The sequence below is a fragment of the Gymnoscopelus microlampas genome (assembly GCF_963454915.1).
Source record: "Gymnoscopelus microlampas genome assembly, chromosome: 16".
NCBI classification, from domain to species: Eukaryota; Metazoa; Chordata; class Actinopteri; order Myctophiformes; family Myctophidae; genus Gymnoscopelus; species Gymnoscopelus microlampas.
In genome coordinates this window covers 32,246,639-32,265,459 of record NC_139953.1, presented here as the reverse complement: position 1 = coordinate 32,265,459, position 18,821 = coordinate 32,246,639, and the positions used below count along the sequence as shown (strand labels likewise).

Genomic DNA, 18,821 nt, shown 5'->3' with positions numbered 1-18,821 from the left:
ACGTACATCTGTTTGTGTTGTAGTTGTGAGAGTCCATAAAGGTCACGGCCATGGGGTCCTCTCCATGGAGCGTGCTCTGTTCGGCATAGCTACGATCCATGGCGTTCACCATGTGAGTCATCTCCTGCCGCGTGGTTCCGATGGCGTCTTTGCGCTTCTTTGCCAGTTTCCTGTCAGGGGCAAACAGACACACAGTTACACAATAACACACACACACACACACACACAATACAGTACACCACACCACACACACTTGAGTGCATCACCCAGCCTGCAAACCACAGTCCACAGTTCACCGTAACAGAAGAGCCTAGTTTTGAATTGCCTACAAGCATTGGCTTGGGGGGAAAACAAACTTGACATACGGTGGGGTCTGCAGGCTACTGATCCCCGACAAAAAGAGGGAGAGAGAGAGGATAGCCAACACTTATTGGGTTCAACCATAGGAGCAGAAGGATAAATACACAGAAATTCCTCAATGTTAATTCAACCACTTGAACCCTTGCGTCCCTATTCTGTGGGGCGAACATTTGTCAAAAATGGCAGATCTACAAGCTGGCGACTCATCGTCAGCTTGTAGATGAGCTATTTTCAGCAAAGACAATGGTGTAGAGGGGGGGGGAGCTATAGAGCCCTGGGGGACACCGGTCAACAAAGTATAATAGGGTTTAAGTGGTTAATTCTGAGCATGTACAAATGTAACCAAATGGACCCTATATTTGTACACCCTCAGAGTTACGAATGGATAAATTAACACTGAGGATTCAACTGCGTAGCAACCAAGGAACAAATAGCAACCAATAGCCAAGAGAGCAGGGTGAAGTACCTATTACTAGTAGAACAGGGAAAGCATGTTATCATCCATGGTACCATAGAGCTGCTATTAGAAGAAAATCTCCACACGGTCAAATAGTTAGGAATGAAAACCAAACTTTTGTTTTCCTACTGTAACTTTTTAAAATGTATTTTGTAGACTCTTGAATTCCAGTAGGTATGGTATGTATAATTGTGATTATGAGGTTTTCATCTCACCGTGATAATGGGGGGAAATCCCAGAGAAAACAGAAAGATATTACGGGACTCACTTTTGATCGGCAGTTGACTAAACAGAACCATTTCCCAACTGTAGCAGCATACAGGTGTTACCGATGTATGAGAGGTATTATAGGGCCTAAGATTATGACATCAACACAGTCATATATGTAGTGCAGGATTTTGAGATATTGTTTGGGAGAAGAAGGTATACTGTAAGGGATACCTGGACATTTGACATTTCAATTATCTTATATAGTCAATTATTTTGACTATATAAAAGGCAGCTGTCAAACTGTGGAAAATAATCTTATCCTTCTTCAGTTAGCTACCAGCTGAAATCAAAATTCCACTTTGGTAGAGGTTTCGGTTGTGCATTTAACTTGCCATGATGTTCCTTCAAATATCGGCGAAATATCTTCAATAGTTGCTGGGTTCATTGAAAACTGACCATCCTGAATAATCTCTCCATTGAGTTACAATGCACAATGAAGGTGCCAAATTCATGCATTTAGAACACAAACAAATGCTAACAACGGATTCTACCAATGTATGACATTACAAAATCCAAACCCCCAAAAAAATCCAAATTCCCATTGAAGATATCTCACCAATATTTGGAGTTACATCATGGCAAGGTAACTAATTACACAACCCAAACCACTACCAAAGTGTAATTTTGCTTTATTAACGTAAGCATTCTACCTTAAAGCCAAAGGTTTCCATCAAGAATGCTACCAATGCAAGAAAGTGCAGTAAATAAAGACACTTTTTCATCCACAGTGTGACCTGTAGACCTCTTATAGAAACCTAAGATTAAAAAACTCAAAAGGTCATTGTCTCCTTTCAAGTAGCATCATGATGAACACTTTGAGAATGAGCAGTCAGGAAGTTCCCAGGAGAGATACTGTATCTAGAGGACTTCAAACTTCAAGCATGACAGGCCATGCAGGAACTGTAGCTGGATCAAGAGCCATAAATATACATCAGTTAGGTCAACATCTTTAATAGTGAATGATCACCACACCTGCTCAAAAGGAGCTGCTTGTCCCTATGGCATTTGGCATCCTAAATATTTATCTAAACTAAATTGGGGCTGGATGTATGAATTTGTCTTACAATTATAATCTTACCTATCAAATGAATATTTCATGTATTGCATACTACATTTGCACCGAATTTCAGTGTATCATATACCATCCAAAATATTGCTATTGACATAAGCTTTACCCAAAGGTTTACTAATAGGGATGCAAAAATGGCCACAGATGGACATCATCATACAGTACAGTGATTTCACTGAGGATTTGTAGACAGTCCTTCTTCTATTTAGATAGTTGCCAAACTGATTAAATATACGGCTCTGATTGTGTCCCAACAGACAAGAGCATGCTATGGTTTTGTTTTGTTTTACCTCTTGACCCCCAAACACACCATCTTTACCTTGAAGACCACACGCACGCACGTGCGTGTGTGCGCACACGTACACACTCACACACGCACGCACGCACGCACGCACGCACGCACGCACACACACACACACACACACACACACACACACACACACACACACACACACACACACACACACACACACACACACACACACACACACACACACACACACACACACACGGTAGAAACACAGCTTCATCTACTGAAAAGGTACATGTAGCACAGTGTGTGCACGTGTGTGTTGAGCAGAGACCTGGGAAATTGTCTACACCCCCACAGAAGAGCCATCTAAATCACCGTTCCTCAACGTCAAGTTCGGGGACCATCAGGGGAACCGAATGGACTCCAACGGGTCCATTTGGTCCCATTTGTACAGTCTCAAGAGTTAAATTAACAGTGTGGATTTTATAGCGCAGATTGGGGTCCCAGCGGTAACCCATTGTACACTCTCTTGATGACAGACCCGTAAAAGGTTCCATTTGGACCTCTGGTGGCCCCCGAACCCAGACGTTGAGAACCAGTGATCTAAACGAACTATCCCAACAACAAAACCTGAAGCCACGTGCTCCCATACAGGAACCAGATCCACCAATAAGAGAGAGACACACCGAGCATGTACAGTAAGTCACCATGGTACCTGTGAGTTGATGGGCGGATGGATGATCACATGACTACATGCACACAAAGAGCTACAGATCACAAGTGCAGCATTCTTTTTTCAAATAACACGCTCAGGCCGGTTACTTCCCACTTTGGCCTGGTGGGGGCCGTGTTTGCCTGCTGTGGCTCCCTACGGCCAACTCTGGCCTGTATCGGCCTCTCACTACTTCAGAGGAGCAACTTTGGAGCATGTAGAGGACACCAGGACTGGTGTCCATTCACTTTCAATTCAAACGCTTGAGCAGTTTAAAGAGACAATGACATTCTTTTTTTATTTTATTTATAAATGTTTTCTCTCCCTTTTAACGATTTAGAACTCAATGGTAAGTGTTCCTCCTTAACAGGTTGGATAATATGACATGGCACAAACGTATGTCGATGTTTCAATAAGAAACGCTTGCAATGCACTTTTAAAGAAAGGAATCCTAAACAGTTTGAAATGAAAGTGAACTAACCCCAGCCCTGGCTAGGTGTCAATGAGGATGGCTTTGGCAGGTTGGTTGGTTGGTTGATCAGAGTTGAAAATGTGTTTGTCTTGAAAAAAGTATACTGCATCTTTAAAAAAAAAAAGAAGGAAAGAGAAAAGAAAACAACTAGCCACTAATTCGCCCAATAAGATAACAGCAGCCGGGTGAGCTGATTGTTGATTGTTTACTTACAGGTAATAAGAGTATGAATAGTAGGTCCTCCTGGGGTTGTGAGCCAATCAGAAGGCAAAGAATGAGACACAAGGGTCATGAATATGCAAATTGGGACAGGCCTTGTCCTGTCCCGACCAGCAACAACAGAAACAGAAATAATAAAATAAAATCCTGATTGATTTCCATTGCTACAATTTGACGTTCATGCAGGGGGTTATTAACATTAATATTATTGATATTATTATTATTATTAATTTATTGGCCATTTCTAGATTATATTCAAGTTAAATAAATACTACCAAACTCATAATATGAGTTTAATGAAGTAATATATGTATATGAATACATATACATACTGTATATACAACTATGATTAGTATTCGTAAAATAACAAAAAGCTTTCATTACATTAACTTTAAACATCCAAGCCTTTCACTAACATTAGTATTATTACTTTCTTTAACTGGCAATTTTATTTGATCTTTTGAAGAATATCCATGCATTTAAAGCTGCCTTTTAACTAGAAGGCCCAATTTAGAGATTTAGCCACGATTAGCCAATCGCGTGTCATCATCCCTATAGCCAGTAAACATTCTGTGGCAACAAACACAAAGCTGTCCCTGTAAGACAGCAGGCAGCTCACTTCCTGTAAAACAAGCATGATGTCATTGTGATGTCATCATGTCCCCACCATTTTAAAGATGCAGTATTGTTGTCTTAAGTTGTAAAAGTTCAATGAAAATGAAGATTGATCTCCCCAGAACACTTCACAGAATATAAAACAACTTCATGATGCATTTAGATGATGATTTACAGTAAATGTAATATTAAAACTTTAGATATTTTTCCAGAATGCTCTGTGGCACAACTATGGCAAAACTATAAATGTGAAACGGAAAAAGGAGGGGGAAAAAAACATCTTAAATAAATTGTGTCAACTTGAATATATGTATTCAACATGTCAGAAACTAAATCAAACTCTTATTAAAATTAATCACAAGTGGAACATTTTCTGCTTCTGTACATGCAGACAATTATATATGTTTCGTGACTAGATACAGTTATCATAAGTTAAACACAAGTTATTATGTTCTCATAAACCAGCCTGCACAATTATCATAACTCAAGTCAGTTCTCATAACTTAATGTAAACAACGACTGATTTCTTATTCCTTTCACACGTTATCCTTTAAAAATCATGTGTGCACCTGATCTGAGATGACCAGGTCATCTCTATGCATATTATGCAAAATAAAATTGGTAGATGCAATTAGAAATGTCCGAGAGATACATGGAGAGATGCCAATCATGGCAGTATTTACTTGGTAACATTTCCAACACTATATACTTTATCGTGTCACGGACTGGCTAAATGAGCCGTTTGACAGCAGAGCCATGCGTGGAAACAGGGTAAAATGGATTCTGTCACCGCTGTTCAATTAACTATGAAAAAAGAAAGCGAGCCATCATAATATAATTAAAAATGGGAGTGCTTTCCCTTTAGCAGACGTTAAAATGAAGTGGCGCATACTTGCACACTGAGAAACAGGCATGTTCCATTGTTAGAATTCATTATAAGAGCTGGAATAAAATGTAGAGGTGTGTGAGGTCAGGAAGGAACCAGTCAGTACGTGACAGTTGCCTTGTGACCACAGGTCTCTGCCGTCAGGACTTAATAGGACTCTAATTAGGTATAATTGACTGAGATTGACCGTGATTGGCTGTAATTGGGAGACAGCGTTCTTGGGTGCGCGCTCTGACCCCCTTCCGGTGACGTTCTTGTCATCACTGTCCTGCAGAAACCTCCTACAGTACCGCCGCAAATTCATCATCTGAGAAGTGGCTGGTTTTTCCATTCACAGCTATGCGTATAGGAAATGTTAAACAATCAATGGTTCAATGCACAATTGGTTCGCAACACGTTTGCTTTTGCAGGATTTTTGACTATTTTTGCCAAATGGTTGGCTATTTTCTTTGAATATTTCCCTATTATGGCATACCCCAGTATAGGGAAGCCGGGGTTCATGTGGTTATGGGGTGTCAGCTGTCAATCGCAGCGAAGAAAAGATTTCTCCAGGACCCTTGATGAGACAAGTGGATGACACATGCTGGTGTGTGACTCAGGGGGCAATGAATTCCTAATTACAGTCTTTCTAATGAGAGAACCTGACTCTGATCACCGCGGTCTAATTGAAAGGTCGCGTAGGGAGGAACAATGGCCCTATTCATTATCATCACATAGTTGCCGACAGCGCAACCACACAGACACGTGTGCGAAGATGAACAGACTTGGAACATGAACACTCACATCAGCACCAGTCGTGATAATTCATCTTGTCTAATTCATGCTACTCATAGAAATGCACAACTGCTGAAAGTGACGGTTGAACTATCAAAGAGTCCTCCTCTTATGCTGTTAATGTCCTACATAGCGCTGAGCATCAACGATTGAAAATATATACACATATTTTTACTACGTCAGTGAGTAAGTATATTGGCTAATAATGCATTGTAAAATAGCTACACTCAACAAGGCTAAATACAGTAGAAAAAGTAGTATATGGTGATAAAACCTTCACTGGTATAAAGTTTATTTCGGGGGACAATACCATCTTGAAATTCAGATACAGTGTGTGCCTACATTATGAGAACTCAGTGTTGGTGCAAGATACAGATGATTTGAACAAATTTAATCAATTTTCAAATCTGAATGTCAGACTGCCATTGTGTGTACAGACTGTGACAAACAGAAGGTCTGAGAATCGACAGCTGCAGAATGGAGCTGTTCAAAACACTGATGACTTGTTGTTGCTATTAGTTTTAGTTTGAAGCCATTAAATGCTGTTTCACTGGAGGGTTAGACCTGGATTGTAACCACATGAACCCTAGTGTCCCTATTCTGGGGTGAACATTGAGCAAAAATAGCAGACCTACAAGCTCAAATTGTTTCTCGAGCTTGTAGATTTTGTATAGAGGCAAAAAGTAGAGGGCCAAGGACCCGGGGCTCAACAGAGTATGGGTTTAAGTGGTTAAATGTTGATTCACTGGAGGGTTAGGCTAAACCTGGGGAAAGCCACAAAGCCTGTTCACCATATCTAGGGCCTCTTCCAATGTTTACCAAAAACTGTGATGGTCAGAACTGAAGAATGACTTCAACTACATATTTGATTAAATCCAACTATTTACCTGCCCACCATCCCTCTAGTATAATATGAACACTAGTCTCACCAATCACTGGGACACAGGGGAAAAGGAGTATTTTATGGTCCCAGAGAAAGAGGAAATTCATTTTATAGCACCACCCAGCTGATGGCTGCTCAGATGGCTCTGATGAGTGCAAAGATGTAGATCTGTAAGGGCTAAAGTGTTTTGCCCAAGCACAGTTCAACATATACAGTATACTGGGCGAGCCGGGGGTCGAACCGGCTACCGCCCGACTCCCAGGCGGCCTCTCTACCCACTCAGCTACGGCCGCCTGAAACACGCTCTCTGATCTCCTCAAAGCTGAATGCCACGGTTCTGTGTAATCTGTGAAACGTTGCAGCGGAAATCACCTGTATTGTTCTGGAATGAATACAGCTCCTATGTAAAATCCTGAATGTTAACTTTAACTTAAAAATGTATCCTTATGGATTTTACATTGTATGGTGGAAGAACGTGTGACGGTGTCAGACAAATTGTAGATGTGGTAAGTGGCCACATGGTGGAGCCCTGTGCCAGTGTAAAACATAATTGAACTGCGTGTTCATATACAGTACCAAGACCAACTCCAGCATGTGAAGCCTGCCTCGCCAGATGTGAAGCAAACGATTTGACTCGTCAGAACGGTGGTGTTGGTTCATCCATCTAAAAGATCTGTGTTTGTCATCACAAGAGTCTTATGCCCAGATAAATTCCTGTTACTACTGCTAGTGAGCGCGTCACCAGATTGCAACTGATCAGATCTCATACTAAAGAAAATGAAAACAAAACAAAATGTACAGTGTCTAATTTTGGTCATCTTATACATTAACACAGCGTTTGCCATGTTGTGCCTTAAACATGAAAATACATAAATACATGAAAACTTCAGGAAGTGAATAAGTAGGTTCTGAAGGGAGATCAACATTTATGGTGGATGGATGGTGAAGCTACAGTACTACAGCACTGAACAACACACAACAAGAACATGACTTTGGATGTGCATGTGTTTTTTTTGTGTGCATTTGTTGTGTATGAATGCGTTGGCACTCAGCGGGGCAATAAAAGGCTTTTTTACTGGGCACGGGCAATCACTCACCTCTTTTTAACCAGCAGGATGGCTACCAACACCAGCAATATAAAGACCAGTACTCCAGCACTGATGCCAGCGATCTTCACCACCCGGTCAGTCTGTTTGGCAGGGTCTGGAATGACCTCCGGCTCCTCTGTAGCACCTGGTAAAAAAAACATTGGACATTATTGTCATGATGATAATAGAATTCATTTGAACGCGGCAAATAAATGCATATATATATGTGGCAAAGTTAGTGGCACGCAGGAAGAAAAACAGGATAAAAAATGTCATCGGCCCTGCGATTTCGCTCACTGCCACAGTTGTAATCACTCGCTATCAGCCACTTGGCAGCGGTATTTTTGCATTCCTTCTTTTACGCAGTTGGTTTGGCTGGGAGATAAAGTGGCCACGAGTGGAAATGAAATATTCCTACAAATCCAGCGTTATCCTTCTTTCAATGTTCACTCTTCAGTAGGCCTAAACCGTTAATATCAAAGCTACATGGGCGATAAGCATAGGGAGGTTATTTAAGGGGGCTTCTGTTGAAAATTGCTACAACAAATCACAGATAAGTGGTGTCTCAGCAGGATGTCAAAATCTTACTCATGCAGAGAGCGTGAAAAGCTGGGAAATGTGCAAGGTAATTGTGTAAAGTGTCGTTTGTCACTTGTAATCTATACCTTCGTTGTATTACTGATTTTCTTTTCCTGAGAGCTGTTGTTTGCCGAACATTGGAAGCAGAAGAAAAGGTCTTTCTGGTCGTGCGCTTAGGTATCAGTACAGTCAGTGTTAAAGGTACCTGCTAGAAGCAGGAGCGCGCACTCAAAAAGAGAATAATATGTCCCTGGTACCGTTTACTTGACCGTGCCATTAATCCAATCCCTGAGTCTACGTGCATATAAAACAGCTGCATGCTAACGAATCTGCGTAATGGATGTGTATGAACCAGACTGTGCAGTAGGTTGAAGTTTACTGGCAATCTTGTATGCCGAATCCTTCAATATCCAACGAACCAGCATCATCTGCATAATCAAGAAAGCCCAAAAGGGGGCGTTCTTCCTGCAGCAGAAGTTCAACATGACATCATAACAATAAAAAATAAAAAGTAAAAAAATCACACACAAAAAAAGCATCCTCATATTCCCCCTCCATCACTGTGTGGTTTTTCTTTACTGCCTCTTGCTCCAAGGACAAGCTGTAGTACAGTACAGTATAGAACATTATCTGCACTGCTGACTGGGTCATTGGCTGTCAGCTTGCCCTCTGTCAAGGAGCTGCATGGGACCAGGGTGAAGAAAAGGCCAGGGAAGACCGCCATTGTCCCATGCCCGCCCAGGCAGCCATCTGTTTCAGAGAGCCCTCTCCCGGGAGACGGTCCCGGTCCATTTAAGAACAACTCTACCTCAGCAGCTTCTCCCCAGGAGCGCTCACCCTACTCAACCAGCCCTAAAGCTCCCAGACACTCACATCCCTGGAGGATTCCTCTACACGCCTCCATTGGACTGTCTGGAAACATGGTACTGCCACACACAGACATTATCATTAGGCTAACATGCCCTTTGTCGTTATCCAACGGGCATTTAAATAATCGTGGCACTACTTTACAATGTCAGCTCCCACCAGCATGGCATGCCACTCTATCGCCTCCAGAATTATGTTGGTGTTTTGGAGACTTTTCTTTCTTTCTTTTCTTTTTTACAGTAGCTAATTATTTTTCGATATGCCAATTCCTGAATTCCCCACACACTTGTGTGTGTGTGTAATCTTGTCAGTGCTTTTTTTCCCGCCTACTGGTTCACCTGCCAGCGAGGAGTTTCACCAGGAGGACATAGCGTGGGCGAGGGAACACCCTACTCCCCCAGTCCAACATCCCCTGCTGACAGGCGCCCTGCCTAACCCGTAGGAGTAACTGGTGCAGCGACAGATCGCCCTCCCCGTCAGTCTCTCCCTCCCACGAGCACGGCCAAGCATGAGGCACCGTGGACGATTCGAGCCCACAGTCTCCGTGGTGGTGGACATGAAACTTGACCCTTCCACTACCCGAGCGCTGGTGTTTTACAAAAAAAAAGGTCAATTATGGATTATGGATCTCTAAAGGCATCAAATTACGGGCAATGATCAATAAATGGACGGTCAAGTGATCTCTGCTCTGACACAGCTCCTGTTAAAAAAAAAAATCTGTTTCGAGACCTGAAAGTTTTATGTTTTGCCAGGCACAGACTGACAATGCAAACCTCACAGTTTACCAGTAAGTTCTACATATATATCCAATCAGCTGTGCATGCTATGGTTGAATAAATAACAGCACAGGACACTGAGGTTTAACTCGATGTTAAATTCTCTGGTGAAAGAAAATCTATAGCTATTTGAGCCACAGCAGACTAATAACGGCTTGTAAATGAAAGGGGTTGATCCTATCCATAACTTAACAGTAGCTTGTCTAAAAATGCGCTTAGCTAGCAAGACAACAGAAAATATACAGTACAGAGGCAGGAGTCATCCTGACAAAGGTTCAGGGAGTTCTACTGTAGCCTATGAGCAGTGTGCACCTTACACAATAAAACCTCAGTGTTAATTTAACTCCGAGTGCACAAATAGAACCAAATGGGTAAGGGTCCGTTTGGTTCCATTTGTACACTCTCTTGAGTTACAATTGGATAAATCAACACTGATCATTTTACTATATGTGATGTATGACACAGAGGCATCTGTTTTCACGGCCCTAAACCCTAGTCCTCACAGATCTAATCTCATAAGAGCAAGAAGAGTTCATTCTGTGGCAACACCAACAACATCAGAATGTATTATCATAATCCAACATAAAAAAACCACACAAGCACTCATGACATTGATGTAACACATCTATCAAAAATAATCTGTCTCTAATGCTAAATAGAAGATAATCACAATCTCTCTACATCTCCGTCTTGATATTTTAAGATTTAAAGCTAAATATAAGATAATCGCAATCTCTCTACATCTCCGTCTTGATTTTTTAAGATTTAAAGCTGCCGTTCTAAAGCCAATGAAACAGTAGTGCTTCTGTGACTGCAGGACCAGACTAAAGCCTACATACTTCATTATGTAAAAGCAGTGCAAAGCTATCCTGACTTTCTAGCATTTATGGGCCACGCTAATCCTATTCCAAGTCTCCCAGACATCTTTGCCTATCAAAATCCACTGCCATTCCATTTTGGAGAATTCACTTTTCGAACGGCTCTAAAGCAGATCAAATAAAATGGGTAAACCAAATGTGTTATTATTCATTAAAGATTATTATCAAACTGTGGAAGTCTACTTTTAAAGAGCTTGGGTAATATTATAGGCTACAGGCAGATATTTGGCCCATGTGCATCGCATAGACTAAATAGTATGTGCAAAAGCTAGACATGCTATTATCATTGTTATGATTATATAAGGCTAGTCATATACACTGTTAAAAAGTGGTAATTATTTTGACTTCAGTCTCCTACTCTCCTTCAACAACGTGTTTTTATTTTTTTTGCATGAGCCCTGAAAACAGCCAATTGGGTGTGCGACATGCCAAGTGTGTGTATGCCAAGTATAAATCAGGCTTTAATGTTGAAATGTGTTACATTTCTTTTCCAGACATCTGATTATTTAGCACTGGTGGTGGCCTGTTTTTTATTATGTTTGTGTGTTTGCAAGAGAAACAATTCATGTATTCCAGTTGCACAAAGTTATTATACTGCTCTCAGACAAGGGAAATGTTTGACTTCACATAGAGATGACAAAACAAAACAAAACAAAACAAAACACCAGAGGAGCCTGATCTCCACTTACAACCCTATGATACAGTTTTTTAAAAACATTTTATACTTCAATGACCGGGGTCCCCCAGGCGTCTGTACTTGCCCCCGCTCTTTTCCCCCCTCCAACCAAATATCTTGGCCGAAAATATCTACCAGTTTGTTGATCTGCAATTTTCGCAGAATGTTCGCCTCATTATGACAAGCCCAGAATAGAGACGCCAGGGTTCATGTGGTTAATGACTGGAGCAGCCCTTAATGTCTATTAAAAATTATCCAGGTCAGTACAAACACACAGACGCTCCCTGAGGCATTTGCAGGGCACTATGATGCAAATGACCTAATAAGACCACCAAGCGCTTAACCCACTACTGCCACCAAAGACATGGCTAGGCTGACCCCGGCTGACCCCTCTATCCATTAATGTATCCTCCACTTCGATTAGAGGAAATCCCCTCCAGGCTCTGTTAGCTTCAGTCAAGGCCAACATCTCCCGAGGCTTCACTTGGGCCAACATCCCAACATCTCCTGGGGCTAGAAAAACACACAGACAAGTCTTTCCTACTGGCTGGCTACAGTAAGTACCCACCTGCTCCAATAACCACAGCTTCCAGTGAATCTTAAAGCTGTGATTAGATGGGAAATCCAGAGCAGATGTACAACTATACCAAAAATAGCGATTCTTCTTTTAATTCTGCATTATCAGACAAAGTACTGTGGATATTATTATAAATGGGCTGTAAACCTGTTCACCATTCTACGGTTATCTCTAAGCATCCTATGTATTGGGTATTAGCAGCCAAATGGCCAAAAGGATAATGGTTCCAATGAAAGCATCTTGGTAGTGCCCTCAAGTTCATCCGTTGATTTATATAAAGCCCTCTACTATACTCTGTGTGTGTGTGTGTGTGTGTGTGTGTGTGTGTGTGTGTGTGTGTGTGTGTGTGTGTGTGTGTGTGTGTGTGTGTGTGTGTGTGTGTGTGTGTGTGTGTGTGTGTGGCTGTCTAGGGATTACACTCTGACCTCTTACAGTCAGCCTGATAATCTACTAGCATATGGCAGCTAGTAAAAACATGACATTTAGACAGCCCCACACACATACTGTCTCCCTAGACTGCACAGTGTGTGCCATGTACACACATACAATGTCTATCATGCATAATACAGAAATTAAGTTGTCTCTGTAACATAAACATAAACGCGTGCATGTGTATTCACACGCACACACACACACATGAAGAGAGATGAGGCGGTGATCTGAATATTCAAATAATTCTGTCTCCAAATGATTTGTGACATCACTCCTGACAGACATTCTAAGGACAGGACGCTTCAGGAAAAACACAGATTAATGACCAGCCATCAGGGACACAGCAGGAAAACACACATTCATTAGACAGTCGTCACATAAGATAAGATAAGCAAGGCTAACACAAAATAAAAAATAAACAGTGTGCGGGGGTGGTGACATGAAAGGTGTGTCAACATTTTTGCAGAACAGAATTCTTCAAAAAGGAAGCTGTTTTTTCATTGTGACTCAGCAATAGTGGCGAAAGGTAAAAAAAAAAAATAGGATCTGAAATGTGTGATTCAGAACAGACTGGAGGATTTATTTCCTCACCTTTAGTAGCCAGCCTGAGACACTGCGTCTTCGTTTCCTGGGTTGAAAAAGACAATTTACAATTTAGGCATTTAGCAAACATTCTTCTCCAGACCCTAGTCAACAAACGACAGGGTAAATGGTCACATAAGTAAAGTGCAAAGAGAAAAATGGAGTGCTTCAAGAAACTAGGATACAGGGTAAACATGAAACCTAGCATCTGTCTAGACAACACGCAGCTGTGTCTAAATAACATTCAGAGAGAGAGATAATTACATTTGAATAAATTGCTGCTACTTGTCGCAAAGGTTTTATATAAAGTGAAAGCAAAACATTGAGATACTGGCTGAAAACTTTCAAAAGTTTATATCAAGCTAACCTCTCCTATATTGATGTACAACTATTTCTGAACGAAAATGCTAAATTTGTATAGTTTAAGCTCTGTTTACACTTTTATTTTCAATATTTATTTGTGCATACATTGTTTTGTTTTGATTGTTTCGTACAACTTTTGGATTATATCACTGCGTGGATATGAGTCTGGTGCTGGATTATTTTTTCCATGGGGCGGGTTCAAAAGAATGGCTCTGGTCTGGACGCAATTGGTTAGACCTACAACCAACTACCAACTACAGTCTCTTGTGTTGTACACCACTGTTCCAAAAAAGGTGATGAACCCGCCCATATTTGGATACTGGGCCCTGATTGGTCACCCCAGACTTCGGGAGCAGGAAATGGATTCACAACGGAGCGGGGCCAGACCCAAATCGCAGAGGGCATTTTTTTTTTGCACTGGTAGATTCGTCTGGTCCCAGGCTAGTATAAGGGGGCTTTCAGGTAGGAAGGGGACGGGAAAATGGGGGTGTGGCGACTGTCGGGGATATGGGGGTCGGGATGTAGCGACTGGGAGTGGGGGAATGGGGGGGCGATGAGGGGTGGGGGATTATGGGGTGGGTATGGGGCTTGGGCTTCAACTCCTAGCTGAAAAGCACTAAATCTTTTCAGCTAGGAGTCCGTGGCCAAATACTGTACATGTCAGTGTGGGGGTCTTTGACATGAAAATGGTGAGAACCACTGCCATACAGAAACCACTACAGCAACGATGAAGTCACAGTGACCGTGTGTGTTCTTAATGACTGGTGTGCTTGTGACAAAAAGGCGAGGGCCCCTCTCCTCTCAGAAGTGTGTGTAATTATTACACGTTGTGTGGGTTCCCTCTCAGAAGAACGACTAAAATACAGTGGCTTGCAGGCAGATGTTGTTTTAGCGTGTTTAGCCTGTCGTTCTACACGCATATATATTGTCGCTGTCGGGCAAAAACCTTGTGTATCCATATTTCAACTTTTTATGTATTTTTTGTTAAAGGCGTATTATTATTATTTTTTGTCGCATTCCGCCGGTCAATTTGATGACCGGCGGAGTCTCTGGTAGGACGCTCAAAGAGTCTCCTACCGAATCTCCTATAGACCGATGACCCGGTCATCAAATTATTGGCTCAGGAATGCGACAAAGGAAGAAAAGTCTCTATGAATGTCTCCAAGGCTTCATGGGGTGTGCAATTGATAGAAATTAAGTAATTTTTTGGGTGAACTATCCCTTTAATTTAACGCTCTACTTCCTCATATGACAGTGTTGTGCACAAGTAGTGAAAATTGAAAATCTATATCTATCATTCCATGTATCTATTCCATCATTATCTAGATCAAGATGAGATTGCAGATCTGCTATTTTCACTGTATTTGAAAAAATAAATCAGTGAAAAAGTGTCTGTGGGTTTTATAAATATTAAACCAATCAAGAGTCTTAACAAGAGCTTGTGACAAAATAATAACTACATTGGACCCATTGGAACACAGGTTATTTTTTTGTCGGGCGGAAACCTTAAGAACTCTAATAATTGAACATGTTTGATGATCTTTGTTTTCAAGGAATGTTAAATTATACTGATCAAATGTGCTATTTTGAGAATAAATAAAATTAGTTTCAGTGTGTGTGCATTTTTGATTAATGAGGATAACACTGAGGCTTTCACTGTGTACTAACATCTAAGCAGCTTCTGTAGCTTTAGTGTGTTTAGTATATATTATGCACTGCACATGCATAATAATTCATATTTACCCTCTCTGTGCTGCTAACAGCCTGCAGGTAGATGTTGTAGTTCTTCCTGGGAGCCAACGGAGGATTCCAGAATCCCTGGAGGAAAGGAGGGTCGGATGTTCAATTTACCTGAATTTGCAATTCTGATCAAACAGTGAACACGAGGCATGAAGTGTGGACTGTATAATGTATACCCGGATCCATGTTAAAACACGGATGGAAAATGAATGTTACCAGACATGGCAGCTGTTGTGTAGACTTCCTTCAATTTGACTGTAAATACTGGAACAAATCAATGACCTTCAGTTCGAGTCAAACTGAGCTTGGCGTTTCCCCTCGTGTTTACTCTTAATGGGCTTGTGTTACACAGTCCAATGCATTTAATTATTATAATTTTCTATTTGATTTACTCTCTTCTAAGACTATAGGGTACAAACGTCTGTCCTTGCCAGTTCGTGTGGCATTTCTCATTTCCAATCTTGTGTTTGTCGTACTGCCTTAGCCTATATTGTTTGAGAATGTGTTACACTTTATATTTCTTGCTGTTCTCTACAATTCACCAACTCATCACCAGTTCAAATTCCTTGAAATTCCACATTTGTAAAATAAAGAATTCTGACTTTTATTCAAAGGCACCTGGCTGTTAGCCCGTTCCAATAGACCGCCGTTTACCTGATAAGTTCTGTTGTCTCCCACGGTGAAAGGGAGGGGCTCAGGCAAGTTACTGGGAGAGAGCTGGGCAGCGTAGTAATACGGAGATCCGCCACTGGAGGCGCTGTGGTAGGACACCGGGACCTGAGAGGATTGGATAAACAACGCGTGTCGTTATTCATGTGTTCGTAGACACAGGTAGGAGCAGCATAAAGGCCTTTAACCACCGTCACCACGACGAATAAACAATACAAAAATGCTAAATATCTGCGCAAAAATATTTTGCACCACAATTGTATGAAAGATACCTCATTCATACAGGTTGATACCTTTATTCACTGTGCGGAAGCTCAGAAAAATCGACCTTGTTCAGAATAATGTTTGTGTTGTGTGTATTTGTGTTCTGTGTGAATATACTCATGATACAAACAGCAGTTCAAAAACATACTGTATATTTTCTTGTGAATTAATCTCCCTCCAGTGTGTTAAGGACCTTAGGATTCAGGCCTGTTTAGTTTACATTTATGATTGTCTTGAGGTACTTGTTACTCTGGTCCCATGAAACATTATGAAAAGTTTGGTTGCTAAAGATGTTGTAATATTATTATTATTATTATTATTAACAATATTTTAACAAATGCATGCTTGACAACTGAAATGATAACATTTTCATTGGTTAGTCATCAGTAGTTGGTTAGTTTACATAATACAGTAGTTGCCACAGCTACAAGAAGGCGGAAAATCACCTGGTAGCAGTCAGAGGAAGCTGCGCGTCGTGATCGCTGAGGGTTCACCTCCTCCACCACAATCTGGTATGCACTGGAGAAAACAACATCAGTTAAGATCAGTTTAAACTTTTTTCTTTTTTTTTTGTTGTGTAGGAAGTCAATACTTGGAACGAGGTGCTAGAAAACTGAAAAGGACCTATTATAAGAGAAGTAGGTTCTGGAACACTTCGATCAATGCAGGTTTCTTCAATAAAAAATGTCAAGGTTTTTCGGTCAGATGACCTTCATTGGGGCAACGCTGTGTAGGAAGTAACTTAGACAGGAATAGGACAGACTTCTACACTCCTGCCTGTATGCATAAAGTGTGTCTGGATTTGCGTTTCCATGTACAGTATTATGTACTGCATGTGTACCTTATAGGTGCTCCTTTAGCCTGAGCAGGTTTGAGCAGGACGGTGATGGTTGTTGCCGTTTCGTTCAGAAAGGCTTCAGACCCATCATACTCCTCTAATGTAGGGGCTGGAGAGAGAGAGAGAGCGAGAGAGAGAGAGAGAGAGCTTCAGTATAAAATTATGAACTAGCACAGCCAAACTTAGCTCACATCTACATTAACCCATTGAGACCTGAAGCCGATTCTACGTGTCTCCTAAATCTCAACAGTATTCTCAAAAACCTATGTTTCTATATCAGTGGTGCTCAATCTTTTTCATGTCAAGGACCCCCAAATGTATATGTATTTGGCCACGGACCCCCATCAAAACATTTTGTTCCAGAGACCCCCCAGAAGCAAAGATTTGAGTTAAAAATGTTTGCTTTAAAACTATATATATTCAAAGATTTGCACACATTTTCACGATTTTTCAAAAATAGCAGATCTACAAGCTCGTATATATGAGCTTGTATATCTGCTATTTTTGAATAGCCTAGAGTGTAAAATAATGCTTTTTAGCTCAAATCTAAAAATGACACAGTTCCAGGTCTTAATGGATTAAATATGATAAATGATGTACATTATCAAAGAATAATTATTAACATTAAACTAACCCTACCAACAAGGGAAAAGCAGATTACAACATGTGCAGGGTATGCTAACTTGACAGACTGTGCTATTTAATCCTTAATAACTTTGATATTAAAGGTACTACTCCACCTGAAATGTTAGTGGTAACGTTGAGCGTCGTTGCAGGTCCAAATCCTTTGGAGGTGGACGCTCGTATTGAGAGCTGGTAGGTGACACCGGGGTGGAGCTGGGAGAACAGGTTGTGGGTGGCGTTAGAGGGCAGGGACACCATCAGCCCCGGTCGCTGGAGAGGCACTGACGGATCGAACGAACGCACACCACTATAGTTGATCTGTAGGGGAGAAAAATGCATCATTTGTCTGACAGCCGACATCTATCAAAGATGCCATGTCCCCATACAACGTATATTAAACAGATTTCTCTGTGATGCAAAGCTTCACTATCATCACATACAGTTTACCATTAAGCACTTCAGCTGTATATATATATACCTCGTCATTTAATTTAATTCTTTTCAACATTTTCACCTATAATAACACGCTCAAAATAGGGACGCCAGGTTGAAAGAAACCAGTCTTCTGTTAGCTAGTGGCATAGTTACAGTAGGTTAAGTGCCTTGCTCACAGGCACGTGAACAGTACTTATTGAGGACAGAAGAGAGATTTTTAACCACTTAATCCCTATATACTTCAGTCGACTGGGATCCCCCAGGGGTCTAATTGGTCACTGCCTTTTTCCCCCTCTACACCAAATCTTTTTGTTGAAAATAGCTGATCTACTAGCTCACAACGTGTGACGTTGCAACCCATTGTGTTGTTGATCTGCTAACGTTGCTGAATGTTAACCAATTCTCACCAAATGTTCGCCCGAGAATATGTACGCTATGTGGTTAATTCAATGCAGTACTATGC

General features: G+C 41.2%; 1 protein-coding gene across 2 annotated transcripts in view; it reads right to left on the bottom strand.

Moving 5' to 3' along the window:
- ptprk (protein tyrosine phosphatase receptor type K) overlaps window positions 1–18,821 on the bottom strand; it is a 135,705-nt gene that overhangs the window by 22,652 nt on the left and 94,232 nt on the right. The window contains exons 13-21 of one of the 2 annotated variants that reach the window (XM_084082701.1): window positions 18,040–18,241; window positions 17,303–17,408; window positions 16,908–16,980; window positions 16,183–16,305; window positions 15,532–15,606; window positions 13,435–13,471; window positions 8,068–8,203; window positions 3,807–3,836; window positions 7–170 (exon numbers count right to left, since the gene is read on the bottom strand). In XM_084082701.1, coding sequence (XP_083938827.1) covers window positions 7–170; window positions 3,807–3,836; window positions 8,068–8,203; window positions 13,435–13,471; window positions 15,532–15,606; window positions 16,183–16,305; window positions 16,908–16,980; window positions 17,303–17,408; window positions 18,040–18,241 — 946 coding nt within the window. The remainder of the gene's footprint in view (window positions 1–6; window positions 171–3,806; window positions 3,837–8,067; window positions 8,204–13,434; window positions 13,472–15,531; window positions 15,607–16,182; window positions 16,306–16,907; window positions 16,981–17,302; window positions 17,409–18,039; window positions 18,242–18,821) is intronic. The other variant, XM_084082702.1, reaches the window with a different exon arrangement.